The sequence below is a fragment of the Cottoperca gobio genome, chromosome 24, assembly GCF_900634415.1.
Source record: "Cottoperca gobio chromosome 24, fCotGob3.1, whole genome shotgun sequence".
In the NCBI taxonomy this organism is placed as follows: domain Eukaryota; kingdom Metazoa; phylum Chordata; class Actinopteri; order Perciformes; family Bovichtidae; genus Cottoperca; species Cottoperca gobio.
In genome coordinates, this window is record NC_041378.1 from 3,460,360 (window position 1) to 3,480,966 (window position 20,607).

General features: G+C 41.2%; 3 protein-coding genes across 4 annotated transcripts in view; 2 read left to right on the forward strand and 1 right to left on the reverse strand.

Annotated features, from left to right (window-relative positions):
• Positions 1 to 6,379, forward strand: part of scara5 (scavenger receptor class A, member 5 (putative)) — a 43,722-nt gene extending 37,343 nt beyond the window's left edge. Inside the window, exon 10 of the mRNA XM_029425417.1 lies at positions 2,155 to 6,379. Within this exon, the coding sequence (XP_029281277.1) occupies positions 2,155 to 2,288 (134 nt within the window). The 3' untranslated portion in view covers positions 2,289 to 6,379. The remainder of the gene's footprint in view (positions 1 to 2,154) is intronic.
• A 3,651-nt stretch (positions 6,380 to 10,030) lies between these two features.
• LOC115004020 (lymphokine-activated killer T-cell-originated protein kinase homolog) lies at positions 10,031 to 13,639 on the forward strand. The gene is made up of 7 exons (XM_029425988.1): positions 10,031 to 10,153; positions 10,821 to 10,988; positions 11,280 to 11,419; positions 11,582 to 11,751; positions 12,350 to 12,479; positions 12,663 to 12,848; positions 12,926 to 13,639. Exons 2-7 carry the CDS (start codon positions 10,822 to 10,824, stop codon positions 13,156 to 13,158), a joined length of 1,026 nt encoding a protein of 341 aa, XP_029281848.1. The 5' UTR covers positions 10,031 to 10,153; position 10,821; the 3' UTR covers positions 13,159 to 13,639.
• Positions 13,640 to 13,731: 92 nt separating this feature from the next.
• Positions 13,732 to 20,367, reverse strand: LOC115004019 (N-acetyltransferase ESCO2-like). Of its 2 annotated transcripts, none has more exons than XM_029425987.1 (15): positions 20,231 to 20,367; positions 19,380 to 19,447; positions 18,965 to 19,107; positions 18,424 to 18,721; positions 17,995 to 18,301; positions 17,543 to 17,709; positions 17,303 to 17,417; positions 16,963 to 17,023; positions 16,806 to 16,848; positions 16,419 to 16,560; positions 15,974 to 16,105; positions 15,659 to 15,748; positions 15,418 to 15,561; positions 14,633 to 14,817; positions 13,732 to 14,485 (listed from the first exon to the last, which is right to left on the reverse strand). In XM_029425987.1, exons 2-15 carry the CDS (start codon positions 19,430 to 19,432, stop codon positions 14,353 to 14,355), a joined length of 2,013 nt encoding a protein of 670 aa, XP_029281847.1. In that variant the 5' UTR covers positions 19,433 to 19,447; positions 20,231 to 20,367; the 3' UTR covers positions 13,732 to 14,352. The 2 variants fall into 2 exon arrangements, with proteins under 2 accessions (XP_029281847.1, XP_029281846.1); XM_029425986.1 differs by having other exon boundaries at positions 16,419 to 16,563.
• Between the last annotated feature and the right edge of the window lie 240 nt (positions 20,368 to 20,607).

Genomic DNA, 20,607 nt, shown 5'->3' on the forward strand with positions numbered 1-20,607 from the left:
TGTTGTTTTTTGTCACCACACTCCTTTCAAACAACATTTTAATCCTTTCAATCACTCTGAAATGAAGTAACTCACTTTCTAAATCATCCCTGGATGTTCCCTGACTCGTGAGAAGTGTCATAAGACTCTGCAAACAATGCAATAAAAGTGTGTTGAGATCCAGAGTAAACAGTTTAAAGGTCCGTGTCCATTAAAGCAAACCCTGAGAAGACACAGCAGCGGAACAGCTGGGGCTCGTGTAATCCCCGCTGCATACCTCATCTCTATCCTGCACGCCTGCATGGAGACACGTGCGCCTGGTGTTTCATGCTGCTTTGAAGATGTCAAATCTGCAGCCAGTTTCTTTTTTGTTATTTTACGTTGTGAAGCGAGGCAGGAATGTTGGAAGCATGTGGTTTGACTGAGATGCTGATTTTATGCAGATAAGAGCCTTTAAATGCAAGAAACCAGACAGAAATAGACTTTGTTTGTGGACTAAGTACACAGTGTTGTACAGGTTGTAAAACTCTTTGAAGCACATTTTTGATATGGGATTTTGGGGGCATTTAAGTATAATTGAGAGTTTATGTGTCCAATGATGATTTGAAACCTTGAAAACATCTTCTAGTTGCTGTAATTCAGCTTTATTGTGGTTAAAAACACAAAAACTGAGAGGACTGGAAACAAACAAGTTCCCAAACCCTCGTCAGCTTTAGTAGAATAATTAAATGTACACAGCAACTCCCTTCTATTGATTAAAGATATCAAATCCATTTTAAATCTTGTATTTATGTCCTTTCAACACAGCAGGAGCTGATAGTTATCATGAGAAAGCACCAACACTCACAGCTTTACAACCTGTTGCTCTGCGTTTGGTTTTCCTTGGTTGTTATAAAGAGAAAAGGGCTCAATGTTCAGTTCTGCAGATCATAAAGAGCAATCATCGTTCAGATGTTCCTCATGAGGCCATCTTGACAGCGCCTTGAACTTTTTGCCAGTTATAAGAGGAAATAAGATTAAGAGGTTCAAATGATTTAAATTTGACCTCATGAGCCCGATCAACTGCTTTTGATTAAACTTCTCTGTCTTATGTGAATTCTGCTCTTGTTATCTTCCTCATCGGCGACTTAACCAATTTGTTATGTTTGTTTCTCGTCTTCATCTTATTTTCCCCGAGCTCTACGATGTGTTCCTCGCCGACAGCTCCGTACACTCGAGTGATAAACTGTCATGATTTAGAGCCGAGCAGCGGAGATGACATTTACACGTCTCCAGATGTTGCTCTCAGAGCTTTTACTGATGAGTCAGCGTCTCTTCTCACCTACAGCGAACAAACCCTTTTAGTCCTGTGTCCTTAAACTGCATTATCGGCGCGTGAGTACAACCAAATGTGACTTGATCTCGCTCCTATTCCCGCACAGCTGACTTCCATCTCCTCCGAGTCTCTAAAGAACTGTTGCAAAACTGAACGACTTTCCCAAATTCACCAGCGATTCCAGTTTTACAAACAGGGACAAAGTTTTATAGCAAAACACACTTCTGCCAAAAGCTCTGCTGAACAGCTGCTGCGGATTTTATGAGCGGATACGATATTATCTGATCAGCAATGAATAATGTGTCTGAAATGATTACACAAAGAATCTACAACTGAATGAAATGTCAGGATCGTTCACTGGGTTCAGGTGTGTTTGTGTTTGTGACCACTGTGTGGCGCTCTCACACGTCAGCTGGTGATTGACAGCTCCTGCATCATTTTGGCTGTGGACATGAAGAAGAGGGAAAGTGATGCATGAACACGATGGTGTCCAAGTCCAGAACTTAGGAAGTGGGCTTCTCTTTGTCGAAGAGTGTAATATCCACTTCACAAATAACCTTTTTCAACTTCGTGTTTCGCCTTTAAGGCAAAATACCTTTTTGAATCATATATATATATATATTTTTTACTCCTTCTTCTTCTCCACCTTCTTTTTCTCCTCCTCGTCGTCCTTCTTCTTCTCCTTCTTCTCCTCCTCCTCCTCCTCCTCCTCCTCCTCCTCCCTAGTTGCCTGACTGAAATACATGAAACGTCAGCTCATGAAATCACAGCAGAGTGTACTCGGTTCAGAAGTTGGTGCTACATTTAAGAAGCTAATTGTCCACGTGGTACAGTAATGCATGTTCCTCCCTGCTGTGCAGGTTCTGGTCTGATCTGGATGGATGACGTGGCGTGTGCAGGGAATGAAGACACCATCCAACAGTGTAAGTTTTCTGGCTGGGGAAAAACCAACTGCGGCCACGTGGAGGATGCTGGTGTGACGTGTGCCGTCTAAAAGCTGATCCTGACGCTGCTGCAGCGGCCTCTCCTCTCCTCACACCGTGCCTTAAACTCTGAAGAAGCTCCACGGTGCACAAGAGAGTTGTTTTTTTTACCTGCGAAAACAAAAAAGTGACAAACCTCCACGTCGTGCACGAACTAAATCTGCAGCTTTTATTTGATTTGTTTTAGAAGTTCATGATTAAACATCGTTTTTGCTACAAGACTGAATCACGAGGAACAATATGAACTGGGGACGAACTCTTCATCAGACGGATCTACAGAGCTCCGCTCACAGGGTCCACCTCGCCTGGGGTCAGGTTTGTTGTTTCTGACCTAAAGTGTGGATTATAAACTAATCCAACAACTTCTTCATCCCAGAGTCGACAGGACGGACAAAGGCAGCTGCTCTTCACAGTATTATGAGTGATGCTAAACATACACAGTGTTGCCTTATTATTCATCATATAGTGTTTCCTAGTAAGCGGTGGTTTGCAGGTCAAAAACTTAAAAGGTGTCCTGTGGAGTTTTCTGTGTTCTGTACATTTCTTTAATATTTTTAACCATGCATTGTTTACATCCATGTTTGCTAGAGAGCTTCTTCCTTCTTCATGATTCAAACATTTCTCCGCAGCGCTATTAGAGGTCAAACTCTCCACAGGACACTTTTAAATGAACATTAATGTTTTTAAAAATATTTTCTAATCAATATTTTTACATTTTATACACAGAGAATTATTACGTACAGTCTGTAGCTCATTGTTTTGGCGTTATGTTACCTGCCCGGCAACAAAGGACACAAAGGGTTAATGACCAGCTGGGGACTTGAGTTTAAACAATTAGCAGCTAAGCAGTTGGTGGAGACCAAAACCGAGCTGAAAGGAAAAGTGAATATTGGATTTCTATCCGTCAGTTTAACAGAAACACGACTCGAGTTAAAGTTGTTCTGTTTCTGCTGGATGTGTAAACTGGCACAACAACTTCATTATATATTCTAGAGTGGAAAGAAATCAATTACTGCAGCTTTTTAATACAGTTTGAACCTCAACATCTTGACGTCTTTTAACCTGCAAATCACAAAAACTGTGTGTTTAAAACAAAATGCAACTAACAAAGATTTTGAAGTGTTATCGGTCACTGCAGCTGACGCATGAAGCGATTGTGAAGAACACAGAACAGATGAGTATAAGCAGATGAATGCATAGACGTCCGTACCATTTACAATCATCGGTGCTCACTGCCAAAAGGTGGGTTGTTTCAGCAATAATGCATATGTATACACACACACACACACACACACACACACACACACACACACACACACACACACACACACACACCCATAACAGACGAGCTTTTATGCGTCTCTCTGTGGGGTTTAATCTTTACGGCTGCTCTTGAATCCAAAAAGGCTGATACCTCCCAAGTGTACTTGCAGGAACTTGTCTCTTCACCCGGTCGTGTTTTATATTTGAAGAGGGAAAACACATTTTAGTGCACCTTAACATTTGGCAAACTCACAAACCTCAAATAGCTCGAGTTGAATTCCCTCTGCTCTTATATGTTGTAGTGAAATCGTTCTGCGTAAGCTCTCCGACTTTAAACAAATTGTCTGGCCCACCTTCTTCTTGAATCTGCGCACATGATGTTCATGCACAGTCGAGAGGTTGTGTCCATGTGAGGGAGGGGGAAACTAAAATGTTGGATATGAATTTGACTTTCTCTACCTCATGTTCAAGCGCCTCGTGTTTGTTCACGGTTTCTGAAAAGGGAAAATGAGGTGAGAAGCCGGACTCAGAGAACTCACTCAAGAGTCATAGAGTTTTCTACATTAGCACGTTCCTTAAAGATGTTTCACGAGGTTTGTAGACCGTTAAATGAAAGCAATAACACCCCTAAATGTTTCTTACTGCATCATTATTAGTATAATTAGAATTATAACACACAAAAGATACTTTATACACTTTAAATTGTTTAAGTTTTTGCACTGTTTTTGCACAATTTCTAGACAAACTGAATCTCTTAATCTGGAAAGTAATTGTAAAAGTAACACGTTAAAGATGAAATGCAACGTATATTATATATTCTTCCCAAATTGTTCTCTGATATCAGGCAGGAGGAATTCTCTTCTCCACGCTGGAAGCGATAAAACATAATGTGACATGTGAAATACAGCAGCTGACGGTGACCGAAGCTCCTTAAAGGATTTCTGGGCAACCAAACCATCCAAGTGTAAGAAACAAAGAGATGATGACAGATCTTTCACTGCAGCTCGCGGCTGCCAAAAGTACAACCATTCCCAGTTTGACACAAACGACCCACATACAACCCTAAAACAGTCGATGTGCATTTAGTTTTCAGTGTTACCAGCTTGTTATATATTGTGATTACACCTTTGTGTCCAGCAGTTTGTTTCTTCTGCACTTCACGAGGTGGTTTTACTTAAGGAGGAGTGAACGGAACAAATTAGACATTTACAAGGTTATGGAGTTTTAAACTTTCCAGCTAAAGTGGGCATGATTGAGTGTCATATTCTACAACACACACACACACACACACACACACACACACACACACACACACACACACTTGTACAATATCTGCTCTGTGCAGCACCAAAGTGTAGCTGACAGTATGCCGAGTGGCAGCCAGGTCTTCATGTCTCGTCCTGATGACCCTCATTCATCTTGTCGAGGCGTCACACTCAGCTCTTTGGCAGCGGAGGAGCTATGACTTTAAAGTTCTGCCTCTTAAACCAGCAGCCAACGATAAACCTTGTGTGGATTTACACTCTCATTCGCTTATTTGTCATCTTTTAACCCGAGAAGCAAACACCTGACTGTTGATTAAACTCCCACAGCCTTTAATATTCAGTATTGTTAAACAACAACGTGCTTTGAGAGAAGCAGGAACTATTAGTGCAGCGTGGAAGAAGTAAAGACTGAAGGGGATAAATATCCTGACTCCACCCTGAGTGGGATGTTTACTAAAACAAAGAAGTTCTCCTCATTATTATAGGGTTAGGGATTTGCCAAATCTAATTAAAATATACTCATGTCAGTTGTTAAAGCACAACATTTACGATCTTGAATGGTCAGCGAGGCGAACCGCAGCAGCTTGTGCACATATGTTTCAGATATTATGGTTTGAGTCACTTCGGCCTTTTTCTCACCCGATTTCAACAAAACAAATCTCCTGCAACTCGTTTGCAAATGAAGTGACCCCAACAGGCACCCTTACCTGAAGATGAAGGAACTCTGTCAGTGTTTGAAACACTGCTGCTCACTGTCACCTGTAGGTGTAATGCTGCTGCTGTTACTGCATTCTACATCCTGCAGGATTAACTGCACTGTATGGGATCATTTAGGCTTTTATTTTAAAGTAATAACATTTGCTTTTTCCTATTTTTTCTTCACTGACTGACAGTTTTGCTTCTTTAGTTTACAGTACGTATGAATATACTCGTAATGTTCATGTCACATGACCTTTTCTGTCTCCCTGATACAAACGTTGCTCTTTATGGCTCCCAAAAGAAACTAAAAATGTTCTGGTAAAAACAAAATGGTATCAGCAGCTTGAAATTAGTGCACTCGCATATCAAAACCTTATGGGCACAAGTTAACCAGCGTGTCTCCTCCAGTTGACTCTTACAGTGAAATGTATTTTGACGGGCGTTGGGTGCAGCAGCCTCTCAGATATCTGCAGGATGAAACTGTTGGGATGTGACTCCCTGATTGTTCGAGGCTCCTCTGACTTCGGCCGAATGCCTTTACGTACTGAAAGTGAGAACACATTGCAAAGTGCACTTAAATATGTCCTGTTCTAAAATGTTGTACAAAGATCTTACTATGCTATACTTTCATAATGTCTGTAAGCACATATGCATATACACGTGTTTTTAATTACATTGTGCTGGTCATAACACATATAAGGGCTGTGGAGTTCACAACATGCTTCAATCAAACATGATTATGTCAAGAAAATACTGGATACAGTGCTTCACGTTTACTCAGAAAGAATACACTTTTTACTTCATGTTCTGTCCATTTGTACCACTAAAATGCTGTATATGCACTGCTGAAATAATAAAATGTAGATTTGTTTAAACAGGTGAACTTTGTTATTCCTGAACCTGAACACTGAGAAGAGAATTGGAAACTTTAAAGACGTCAACAGGTGGAGAGAGAGAGGAGGGACGATGACTTGGAAAATAATGTACATTTACTTTAAGTCACGGTCACGTTTGAGGTACTTGAGTATTTCCACGTGATGCCACTTTAAACTTGTACTCACTCACAGATCACAGTTTTTCATCCCCTTCCTGTCCAGTGAAAACCACGTATCTCCAAATGTGGTGATTTTGAATGTCTGTGATGAACTGAAGGATGAAATGTTCCTTTTATGTGTTTTAAATTCAACTTAAGCTTAATGGACTATTTAAAACCATCTTTCATCAGCTAAACTACCCAACAGGATGAAAAGGAGTTAAAATGATCTCAATCTTAAACAACTACAGCTGTAAAATGCAACAAACGCATTAATGCAGCTGTAATATTAATCCAGAAACATCACATATCATATTAAAACACTGACAGGGAACATATTGCACAATAAATACTTTTACTTTTCCCACTTTTATTTCATTTTTGCTGCTACATACTTTGAATGCAGGACTTCTTTTCTGACGTGTGTGTGTGTGTGTGTGTGTGTGTGTGTGTGTGTGTGTGTGTGTGTGTGTGTGTGTGTGTGTGTGTGTGTGTGTGTGTGTGTGTGTGTGTGTGTGTGTGTGTGGTGGATTGACAGCTCTGAACAGTAATTACAAGTGTGAATGTTTCCACATGTGAAGTGGATGTGGAAATGATTGGATGAAAAAGAAACCTACCTGATGTCCACACATGGCCGACAGAACTTGACTCGGGTCAACGTGGTTTCACTTATCCTCCAGGAAGGTCGGACTTTATATTAGTTTCTATTTCATACAGTAAAATATATAGTGTCCGTATAAAGCGGAACACATGGATGTATAGATCGATGGTAGAGATGTTATTTGTTTAAAGACACCGTGTTTAGAATTTGTATGTGATCTTATTACCTTTAAAACTATTCTGATGACATCATTTACATTTGTTTGTTTTAAGAAAATTAGATAATCATGGTGAAAATATTGTCGTCGGTCCTTGTGTATTTCCCTGGGCTGGACGCCACAGTGTCCTTTTGCCACTGGGGGGGCGCCAGAGTCGCACGTTTACCAGTTCTACACATTGTGGCTTTAATTCTCTCTGATGTCCAGCAGGGGGCGACTCCACTGGTTGTATAGAAGTCTATGAGAAAACATTTTCCTAAAGAGTTTATGCTACCACAGTGTAAACACAACTTTGACATACTATCACCTTACATGTTTGGTGAACAAACAGTTGCTTATTTACACTTTAAGAAGATGAGGAGAAGCATTTGGAGTCGTGCATCTAGCCACGGTGCTGCCGAGTGCACTATATCTTTCCACCATTTTAGTTGAATGTGAATACATTGTGTAAAGCCGCCGTGTCTAGAATTTGTATGTGATCTTATCATCTTTAAAGCTATTCTAATGACATCATTTACTAATAATCAGTCGGGTTTGGACAACACAGTGTCCTTTTTTTAAATTGCCACTAGGGGGCGCCATAGTCTGACATTTACCAGTTCAACACATCGTGTCTTTAAACCAGCTGGCGAGTCTGAAAAGTGAAAATGTACGTAGTGTCCTAAAGCAAAAGTGTCACATCCACAGTACGTACACACTCACCGCACAATCGAATGTTTCGTACGGGGCCTCGGAGAAGCACATCCAGAGATCAGAGGCAGGAAATTAGCCAAAAATATTGTTCCAATTTCTTCAATCAACCGCCACAAAGAGAGAAGAGAAAGACAACAGATGATGTCATTTCTCCTCAGCATCAGCTCCATGTGAAGGTGACTCCCTCCCTCCTCTTCATCCCATCGTTTGGCGTTTATGATCTGATTGTATTTAGTTTTCAGTGGTTTGGAGTGTCGGGACAGATGCTGCATGTTGAAGCAGAACCAGAGAGAGAAAGTTGTATTTGTGATTATTAGCACATGAATCCTGGGTGGTCCTGCAAAAACAAATCTGATATTTGGGATGTTTTCTGGTCTATTTTCCTAAATTAAAGAAAGAGTGGAGGCTGTTAAGAGTCATATTGTTCATGAGTTTGATGGACGGGTGTGGGTGTAATATTTGGGCAGCCACAACCCGACAATCCTGGATGTCTATGAGTTCTGTTTACATATAAATGTGGTTCAAAACAATTCTGAAAAATACTTTGTTTACATGGTAAATACATGTTCTGTCCCTTTATGTGAGAAACATCTGGTTGTGTCAGCTTTTAAGCATTTTAACTCAATTAGATTTTCATCTGCATGTAAGAAATAAAGCTGGACTTTGTGTTCCTTAGCTGCTAATTTAATTATCTTTTCTTTTCTTTTACTGTTCAGATCTTACATTTGATATATGAGTTGGAAGTTTCCATCAAACATATTTTAAAACAGAGGTTCATTCTAGACCTTGAAAAGCCATATATACTTCCAAAAAAAGACATATATTCACAGTATTATATTAAATTTGGGTGTTTCCAAATACTTTTTGTCAAGGATTCCTATCAGTTAAACATTAAACACATAAAATATATTTGTTATGTGTTTTTTGTTGTTTACATCGTCATTCTAAATGCACATTATGTCCCATGTGTGAGCAAAACATCTGGCTGTATCTTATGATAACATGAGAATGAACCTTCTTCAGGCTGCAGGAATGATCCATGTAAATGACATAATAACCCTCTTATTTTTGTATTTAAATCATTAGAATAAATGATGTAATTGCTCTTAATTTGATCATGACATTAAGCATCATCCTCTCTTTCTTTCTGGTTGTTTCTCTGTGGTCAGAGCAAAGAGTAACTCATCCTTATTCTATAAAATGCACCACAACATGTGGCAGCGTGAGCCCACAAACATGAGCTCATTTCCCTTCAGGGGAACGAGGGCTGGGGAGAAAGCAATAGTCCCAGTCTTCCCATCAACATCCAGTTGTCATCGGACCACATTCCTGCTCCTCTTCCTCATAATGAAATGGTTATCCCTCCATACAATGCGAAGACCGAGCTGGGAACATCTGCAGTATGTGAAGGAGATGAAACAATAATGGGATCATGAGAGTTGAGGTCAAGGTCGAGGTCAACGTCTTCGTCGGAGTGAGTGAAATTCTTTCCCCCAAGTCTCTGACATTAAAGGGAGAACAGACACATGCTGTGGAGAAGATTCAACAAATAAAGTACTGTATCATATACAATCTCAAAAAGAAAAAAATCTTTAAAGTAGACTACTGAATTCCAAAACCTTAACATGACACAGAAAATCCTTTTTATTAATTAACGCAAGACACGGCTGTCTATCTATCCATCTATATATCTATATATATATATATATGCTAAATAATAACGATGACAACGAATGACAATGAATTTTGTAATTTTGCAACCCAACTTGCAACCTCCTACCATAATAGGCTTCCATATTGTAAAACGTGACTGACCTCAGCTGATGAAAAGCTGTATTACAACTACCATTAAAATGATTTTGAAATAGTTTTGTTGTAAATATTTTCCCTCTTTAAACTCACAGTACAGCAGTTATACTACCTACAGTATTTTCAAACAAAGAAATAGTAGTTTAGCTACTGTTAAAATTTTCAGCCTCAAACGACAAGCGTCCAGTTTGTCCCTCTGTGGCATCCGTACATCCTGGTGATCCGGAAGTAACGTTTTGAATGTTCGGCGCGTTTTAACTGCTGCAGTTTTGTTAAGACCGTGAAAGAAAACGCAGGTAACGTTACATTTATTGACTAAATTACTGCGTTAACTGACTGAAAACACTGTAATGACAACTTATATCAGACTGTCGCCATATTATCATCAAATCATTTGGTGTCAAAGGAAGCTACATTTGCGGTTGACGTTAATTTGAGCTTTCTTTATGTTAAGTTTGGATGCTACTGTGTTTCTGCCGTTGGCTACATGTTCACAAAATAATGTTATATTGTTGATAATCAAGTTATCTAACTTTTTTAATTTGAACTGACACTGATTTTGCAGCTGATAAACATCTAACGCGTCACGTTGTGAAGTAATCTGCAGTTTACGTTACGTTCAACGCCACATTTGAAAACCAGCCTCCATTCAAAATGTTCTGTTTTATTGTCGTTTTATCTAGTCTTAGTAAATATAACTTTGTATATAGTACGTAGAACATTACAACGTTTATATTTTAATTCGGCTTTCATCCTATGTTTGTATCACATGCATCAAAACATCACTTCCATAAAATAATGTCTTAATCAAGTTATGTCAAAGTTGCAAGCCTGCCATTTAATTCAATTTACCTTAAATCGTTAGTGTTGCTTAGTATAGTTAAAGGTTAGGTCTCTTTAGCTGTTATACCAATATGTGTTTTCCCCTGTTTACTATTATGATGTTTGTTTTTCCTTTGACAGAATGGCCTCCCCTACCAAATTCATCGATGAGGGTGCGATCAAGACCCCTAAAAACAGCCGAGTGAAGAGCTTCTTAAGCAGCGGAGGGACACCGATCACCATCCCGGCCTCACCTTTCATGAAGAAGTTGGGCTGTGGAACTGGTGTCAACGTTTACCTCATGGACAGGTTTGTTTACACCTCCTCTAGCTTCTCCTTCTTCTCACCCCACCCATGATCCAACACTTCTGTACTGTACTTCATTTACATGTCGGGGTTTGTTCGAATGCTGGAAATCCTTAAACACTTGAATTGTACTTGGATTTGACTGTATGAACCCTGGTGTGTGTGTGCATGGAGATTCATGCATTAAACTGAAGTTAAAATATCTTTTCCCATGATGTTGCAAATACAGCTGTTTCCCTAAGCCATGTCTGAATGTAAATAATGTGCATGTGTTGTTGATCAAATTAATCCTAGAATGGGAAAGTTGAATGCGTCTCCCTGGGCTGTCAAGAAGATCAACAGCAGGTGTGCAAGCTTACAGGTGGCGATTTACCAGAAGCGCCTGAACGAGGAGGCGAAAGTCCTGAAGGGAATCAACCATCCAAACATTGTTGGTAAGACACGACGGCGGTGAAGTTCGTTCACTGTGTTACAATGTCCCGTGTGAGCATCAGAATATAATTCATCATGAATGGCTTAATGCTTCTTTTTGTCACCTTTTGGAATGAATGGCTCATTTTTGTTAATTCTGTGTTGTTCTCGTCCCGACATCGAAGGGTTTCGTGCCTTCGCCATGAGCAAAGATGGATCAAACTGTCTGGCGATGGAGTACGGAGGAGAGCAGTCCCTCAACGACCTGATAGAGGAGAGGAGAAAGGACGGCCTGAAAGCGTTCCCTGCTGCCAACATAGAGAAAGTAGCGCTGCACGTCGCCCGCGGCCTTCAGGTACATCATGGATTCTCTTCTACCAACATGTGTCATATGTACGTTTACTACAGACGTTTGATTTCACTTTATAGATTATTGCACGGCATCAGTTGCTCGTACAATTCTATCTTTTAAAATCTTGTTAATCCTCCAGCATCCTGACGGCAGACGTCTGAATCAGAGAAACAAGCGGAGCTTTTTGAAACTGTTTTTAATCACTGGTAGAAACCTCCTGAATGTCTGGATCTTGTGTTTTTAGATCAGAGCAGACATTTGCTGTTTTCACATATTGTGTGTTTAAAAGATTGAAGTGCTTTATTTGAGCTGGATGTGTGGATGTGTCTTCCTTTTGTGTTTCTTGTTTTATTTAAACTGTAACTTGTCTCGAGAGACTTCACCTTGTTAAAGACGTTACAATCCAAGAAGAATATGATTTTAATAAAACATCCATGTGACAGCATACACAAACAAACACTCGCACATTAGTAGTTCATCATGTTTGTCTCCTCACCAGCAGCCATCTTTTTAATCACATTTTAGAGATGAGGATTGTTTGTACAAAACGATGTAAACACAGAAGGACATTGTTAAGCCTTTTGTTTGTTTCTCTCCGCAGTATCTCCACAACGAGAAGAAGCTGCTGCACGGCGACATGAAGTCGTGTAACGTTGTCATCAAGGGCGACTTTGAGACCGTGAAGATCTGCGATGTTGGCGTGGCTCTGCAGCTGGACGAGAACATGAGAGGTAGGGCGACCGGCGACTTCTACTTTGGGTTTAATTTAATTGCAAACTTCTGGATCTTTGCTTTGTTGCAATTATAGAATGTCCCAGAAGAACATGAGCTTTGTGTTTGATCAGAATGTTTTGTTTTGTAATTCCGTTAAACGTTAGGTTTCATTAATTGTGCTCTTTTCTTTCGGTCCTCAGTGTCGGACTCGAAGGCGGAGTACATCGGCACGGAGCCGTGGAAACCTAAGGAAGCCATGCAAGAGGGCGGAGAGATCACCGACAAGGCTGACATCTTCGCATACGGTCTGACTCTGTGGGAGATGATGTCGCTGGCCATGCCTCACCTGGAGATGCTGGATGATGATGATGACGAGGAGGAAGAAGGTGAGACACTCGGTGGCCTCAGGAAGCCACACGGCTACGTTCGGACCGGTGTTAAAATGCTGCGTTTGTGTTTTCAGAGAACTCGATGGAGGAGAGTTTTGACGAGGACGGCTACTACGAGAGGCTGGGGACGAGGCCGGCGGTGGATGCGGAGGCTCTGGGCGGCTCGTACCGGAGGGTGCTGGAGCTCTTCTACCTCTGCACCGAGGAGGACGCCAAGAGGAGACCCTCCGCCGCACAGATCGTCCAGGCTTTAGAGAGCAACGCCCCGCTGGACAAAACGCCCAGTGAGGTGATTGTTATCGACTAATTCTGCATTTTGGATCCAGACTATTATTTAATGGCTGCTTACAGGATTTATATTGTAACACAACCTGAACCAATTAAGAGCTCCAGGGAATCTGAGGCGATGGAGCCTCGATGTAGAAACACGTCGGATCATTTGATGTGAATGAGCTCAGACGTCTCTGTCCATTTTTACTTTTGTCTTTGCTATACAGCATTTTCTTTTCCTACGTACGTCAACTGTTCTCGTGTTTGTTTCTGTAAACTGATGTTTTCATCAAACTCAAGCTGTGCTGTCTTTATTTTATACGTTTCAATATCCTGAGCTGCAATAACAGCAGCTTAATTTATATTAAAACATGCGTACATATATAGAAAGTATTAAGAACTAACAAGCCATGTGATCATCGTGATGTTTGGTCTTAAGCCTTTCCTCTAATGGCACAAAGTTAAACTGGATCAGTTTGTCTGTACGGGGAATATAAATCTACAGCAAGCAGCTAAAGTTCTCAGTATGAAGACATTTATATTTACAGATTATACTCCCGTCTTTTTAAAGTATAAATATGTTGTACGTGTTAAGTCGGCACAGACAGCATTTGAGAAATAAGTTTATTAAATGTATTTACAGAGTAGAATGCCCTGAAACAAAAGTGACAAGTCTGTCAACAAGAAAACCTCAAAGTGAACGCAGCAAAAGGAGGCTTCTAGTTCTTAAGCATCATATAAACATCTGAATAAAAACGCTGCCAATATACAAACATTCAACAGTAATGAGGCAGTACGAGTATAAATACTGAGCGAGAACAGGTATCATAAAACTCTACAATACTTCACCCACTAGTCACCTCGAAGTAAAAGAGAAATGCATTTAACAGCAAAACTTCACTATTTTAAAACGTTTGTGCATCATCAGTTCTCCCGTGGACGAGGTGTCTGCACGAGCTGCGAGCGTACAGCTGGAGAAATGACAAACTGCACGAGCTGCGAGAATTAAACTACATTTCTTGAATCCGAAGGTAACATGGGGGAGAAATGTTTATCATTTTGTGGGTGAAGTATTCCTTTAATCCTGAACACTGAACGGTTTATAGTTATACATCTAAAGCCTGGTCAACAAACAACCTGAACAGTTATTGCTTTGTGAAGATCAGTAAATATGCAATACTTATTATTAAACGTCAGTTAAAGTAATGCATCTTTCATCCATTTGTTCTCTTCATGCAATGAAGTTGTAAACCAGGAAGGTCGGTGTGTTGGAGTACTTGGTTGCAAACAGTTTGCCATCAGGTGTCGGGTCAGAGAAGGCGATTTCCTCCTTCGTTAGATGGCTGCCGTACATGAAGGTGCTCCTGAAAAACAGACGTTTTGAATAACTTTACTTGTGACTAATGTTTTAGACATGACCACAAAAGTTAACGCTGAAGTGGTTTTGTTGTGTTCTTTGCTGAACGTTAGTTTTAAATGATTAAACTGAGACTTTGTTGAGTGTGACGTACCTGACGGTGTCCAGCATGCGTGTTGCGATGCCCTGTCGTCTGGCCAGACTGAAGACCCAGACCCGGCTGATCCCACACAGAGCTTGTTCCGGGACGGTGGAGCAGCACCAGGCTCGGTGTCGCTCCATGAAGTCGTCCTTCGTCATGTCTTTGTGTTGCTCCGCCTGCTCGAGGACTCTGTAGGCCTGCGGGGGAAACTCATCAGCATCAAGTAGGCATGGGACAATTTACTGTCACGTGTTTATTTGCGCATGTGACAGACTTCCTCTAATATCTGCAGGGTTCCTACACATGGAAATGTGTTCTAAAAATATATTGATCATACAAGCAGAATGTTTTCCATTTGGAGCTATGCAGAGCTAGCTCAATGTCAACAAGGCAAGACGTATGGTGCACGACAACACGCACGCAGCGCTGCCTCTACACCTGTACGTCACAGCCGGCGAGATGTTCAACAGTAACGTCAAACTTAATGCTTAAATGAGTTTTCCGATGGCTGGCGTGATCATCCCAAATGTAGTCTTCTTACACCGACCTCTGCAGCCCGAGTGTCAAAGTCAAATATGGTTTGGAAAGGTGTGGTGTTATGTGTAGGATCCCTGTATACGCGTTTCTTTTCTTCCCGTACTGCTACAAGTACTGGATAACTTTTGGTTGAGACATGTTGCTGGTGTGAAACAGGTTGCAAGTAGACATTGCTTGCTGTATGAAGGCCCTCGTGGACAAAGACCAAAAGAAATCGAATGATCTTAATCTGCCACAAACACAGACGTCTCCAGACCTACCTGGCGTATAGGTTCAACGACGAGGCAGCCCACCACCATGCGCTCCGTGTTGATGAAGAGGTAGGTCTTGGCCTGTGTCGGTCTGCTCAGAGTCACCTGCTGGAAACCCAACTCGCTGTCCGCCACATGCCGCACGTCGTCAGCCTAAAAACAAAAACACACATCGTAAGGAAGAAGGTGAAGACAGTCACACCGGCTTATATCATATATATCTCACACACACACACACACACACACACACCTTTTTAATGGCGTATTTGGGATCATCTGGCATGACTAGGAGGATTTTTCCATCCCAGAACTCGGCCACCACCCGCTCCTTCTTCCAGCCCTGGAAACACAACAGAGGGAAGAAGCTGCAGTTACCAACACGTCAGAACAAACTCACCGTGAAACACACTCATGGCAGCAGCTCTGCCACGCAAGACCTCAGAAAAATACCAAACTAGTTCAAATAAAAACAAGCGAACTAAAGAGGGAAAGATCTAAGGGACAGTAAAAAGCAAATGTAGGCGTCAGAGTTCAGTTCAGAGAGATTGAAGGAAGGAAGTTTTACCACATATTTTATGGAGTCGATGAAGCGCTGGTGGAACTGGTTGTGTTGGAAATTGTCCTCTGGGTTTTCTGCGCTGTAAACCATCCCACACGAGCTGCACGTCGTCGCTCCAAACTGCTTCTGACCGGCGTCCTGATCGGGAAACAATACAGTCAAAACACAAGAAGACAAATACACATAAGCGAGTTACATAGATTTGGCAATTTCCCTCCTTCCAACCTACTTTATGCATTTACTGTAGCTGCCGTTACGATCAGAGTAAGATATTCATTATTGCCACAAAATCTTTTAACCCTCATTGGAACCATTAGTAAGAAATATTGCCCTCAACTGAAACAAGAGAATTGTACATTTAAACATTAAATGAATACTTAGTTAGAGCCCGTTCTAGTTGCCAGATCTATTTTATAACCCCCTCCACTTAGAAATATAAACATTAACGTACGATGATGAGCTGGTCGTCGTCCTGTTTCTCTTTCCTCCTGCGAACTGGTCGCTCTTTGACAGCAGAAGCCGTCTGCAGTGACGCCGTCAGACCAGAGGGGGTGCTGCAGGACATCGGTGACCGCAAAGCTGCGTTCTTTAACCTCCAGAACAAACAGAACATAAACTGTAGTGTTAGAGAGTTAATGCAGAATACACTAAAAGGACTTTCACATCCAGCGTGACAGAAGAAATCAAAAATGCAACGGCTGATACATTTGGCTATCTTTATTAAAATGCTTGACTAAGTTGTTAAGATAAATCCTAAATGAAGACTTTATACATGTTGGAAGAAATGTTTCCATCTTCTTTTTCCCATTTTGAAATGTTGATGACTAAACAGACTCACTTTTTGGAGGCAGAGCCGAAGATGGGATACACCGCTGCAGAATCTGTGGGAAAGGTTTAGTGGCATGGATCAAGTTACTGAAGTCTTTGATTTGATGTGTGCTGATCAGTGGAGTCAGAGTGTGTGTGTGTGTGTGTGTGTGTGTGTGTGTGTGTACCTTTGGGTGGACTGGCAGCAGCACAGATGGGACTTACATCACTCAGGTCAGCGCCACCATCCTGGAAGAAGAGTGCAATATAATATGATCTTTATAGAGGAGCAATAGCAGCAGAAATGCAAAGATCTAGACAATTAAAAGTAATAATCTTGAAAATATTAATTAGATAGAAGTAAATGTGGCTGTGGCGACATTCCTGCTACTGCAAAGCGAACATTTCCTTCTGCTCCAGCTTCACATAAACAGTATTTAACAGGCAAAACACAAGTTGACTTTTATTATGAAGTAGTCACAAGAAATGCAATGAACGCGTTGCATTATTTGCCATCGCTCATTATACTTCTGCTGTGCTGAAGGATGCCGTTGTGGATGCAGGACTTGCTGTTGGGGTCCTTGACAACGAAATCATCAGCTCCTTGGTAATCCCATAATTCTCCGACAACATTTTAGGAGAGCTGCAGGAAGAAGATTAATTGTTAAGACAAACATGCCAAAAAACGTTCTTGTTAAAACGTTCAGAAATGTGTTTGTCTTGTCCAAAGGTCGGAACAATTTATTCTAAATTTGGACAGTAAATCACCTGAAAGGTTTTGGAGTTTCAGGCTGTTCGTTGACAGCGTCCACCCAGTCTGACGGATCAAATTTTGTCCTCGGCTTGGTGCTCGGCTGGTTCTCTTCCATCTCGACCGGCAGGACAGCAGTCTGCAGGGCAGCAGTCTGCAGGACAGCAGTCTGCAGGGCAGCAGTCTGCAGGACACGTCCAGGACAAAATAACATCAACGTGACAACATTTGCTCCTGAGAAATACCATCGGAGAGACTTTGGTGTGCAACTGTTTGATTGCGATTTGAGTCTTAACTTGTACACGCCTCTGGTCACCGTTCATAAAAAGTTAACAATAATATTAAGATATGCTAATAAATGCTCAAATTTAAGCAGCCGCCTCTCAAGCTTAATGACGATTGGTCAACTTGAGATCCCTCCGAGGCCTCTGTCCTGCAGAACTAAAACAAATATAACGGCTCCCTTCACCTTTTCAGGATGCGTCTGCTGTTGGTTCGTCACTGGAGCAGTTGGCTTCGACTTCACGCTCTTAACCTTCGGCGGGACAGCTTTGCTCTTCACTGGGACTGGAGCTTGCCTGGTTGAGGATTTTCGTGCAGATTTCTTGTACATGGATGTAGGTTTCTTCCCTGTAGCAAAGAAAGCAGCACCTACAAAGATCTTCGGCTTGGGCTTCAGGCTGCTGAAAGTGATGGTGATTGCCTTCTTGGGATCTGTTGGCTTAGCGCTGCTGGCAGGAGCAGTAGTTGTAATGGACGGCGGTTTAGAAGTGACACTGTTGAAATAAAGGATGAAAGAGCACATTGAAACTACACTTATAATGTCCAAAAAACTAGATCATGGTGTCAGAAAGATGCAGAAGCACCAACATAACAGCTGTGACTGTGAAAAACTAACCTGCTGTTAGGTTTGGACAGCTTGATTGTCTTTGTAGATGGTGAATTGCTTTTGGTACCCGTCTTCCTTGCATTACTAGATCCTGCAGCCTTTCTCGGCTTGCTGCCTCCTTTAACATTCCTCTTATTTTTATCCTGGGAAGGAGGGGAAGGAAGAGGACGAGGAGGAGAAGGCAGTGCCTCCTTTATTGCCTTCCTGTCTAGTGGCGTGAGATAGAAGGGCTTCTTCTGGCCATAGAAGGAGCTTGTAACCATGGAAGATTTGAATGGAGATTTACAAGGTGATTTGGCTGGAGAGCCTAGAAAAGATGATATATATGTGTGAGAGAAAATATGTAGAAAAAAAGAAGGAAGGAGTCATTTTGCAGAATGTCCTATCTCGAGCTGTAATGGTTAGATAAACAGAAAATTAATCAATAATAAAAAATAATCCTTAGTTGCAGCCCTAGGCCTAATTTTACTAATGCATTTTAGACTTATAGGGCCACAGCTGATGAACCAAAATGACTACCTAAACCATGCCTTTCACCTGTCCATCCTACCTGTTGCTTTATGTGGAGAGGCACAGTTTGCCTTGTGCAGAAGCCCGACTGGCTTCTTCCTGGTCGGTGACTGTGGAAGCTTTCTGAGGGATATACTCTTCACAGGGGACTCCACATCCCTCACACGGTTCTTAGCTGGGTGACTGGATGTAAAAGCAACATAAAGTTAATCACAGTGCGACATTAGTAACAAGTGCCACAGATCCAACACAGCTTTCACTAGGTTACCCCAGCTGAAAACCTCTCTACATTCCCATGTAATGTGTAGAAGGTTGTAAAACCAACAAGATCGATTTGTTACATCTGATTGACTCAATGTACTACATGTGCCACAAGTACAGTATATTTTGAGAGTATAGTAGCAAGTCAGCCATTTTTTTTTAAATGCCTTAAACCCAGTGTGATCATAACTCACCTGTCAGAGTCCAGAGAGGGGAGCTTCCTTTTCCTGGTAGTAGTGGGCATCATTTTCACAAACCTCACCTACACACAGAGTAACATTAGCAGGTGTTCTAGATTAACAAATAAATCACAACTTTGAAGGGAAAAAAATGATTTCCCACAATAATACTGTTAGGTATTTTTCTAAACCGTATGACAGTAAATATATCTTGTTTTTAAACAAAACAGCAGCCAAACGCGGTGCCACAAAGCATCCTAATGGGAATAGGAAAAGGTTTCAGACTGAAATGCATTTTTACGTCTTTTTTGTGTGTTTGACGTTAAATTGCCAGATTTTCAACAGAGGTTTGGCGTGACCGTCTCAATGCCACCGTGCATATAAAGGCCGCCCTGGTCAACTACACCGATGTTATTGGTAAATTGGCATAGTCGATTTGCGTTCTCAATTTACCGTAACACAGAACACGACACAGTGTTTCATCTTGCTTGTGCACAAATGTGAATTTGTCTCCACATTAACGTTAACTTAGCGTAACGCGTAACAAGTTAGCTAACAACGCGCTTATTTAACAGCGTTAGCTAGTTAAAGTGGATATGAATGGATAATTGGCGGGATGATTAATTTATACAAAAAGGTGACTGCTTCCATATGCACAGACTAATAGGTCGATATTGACACAGTTTCACCTGTTTGTTAAGATGTTTGTCTGTGTTTTAAAGATAATAAATAAATAAATAAAAGATAAACATCAGACAGTGTGACGGTAACGTTAAACTTTTACGTAATATACATCGTTTAAGAGAGAAACCAGAAGTACCAAACACGGAAAACACAACCATGACAAACCTTTGATAATATCTTACCGGACAGGTTTTGTGTTTGCTACACAAAACTATAAATGTGTGTATAAAGTTTAAGTCGCTGCTTCTTCTGCCCGCGTTTCCTCTCAGTGTTTTGAATAGCGCGCGCCAGTCTCTAAAAAAAATTCACGACCGGAAACGGAAACACTATGGTTTGTTGGTCTATTTACCACAGTGAAAGCGTAGAGGGACTTCTGGCCATTGCCTTCAAAATAAAATATACTTGTATAGTAGACGGTATATTAGGTGTGCTTAAATACCGGTACATTATAATGTTACATGTGCCAACTATATAGAGTATAAAACATCAACCTTCTTCTACAGAAATTATTTTCTGACTTGTGTTTGACATCGCCATACAGCTTTAATTACATCAAAAT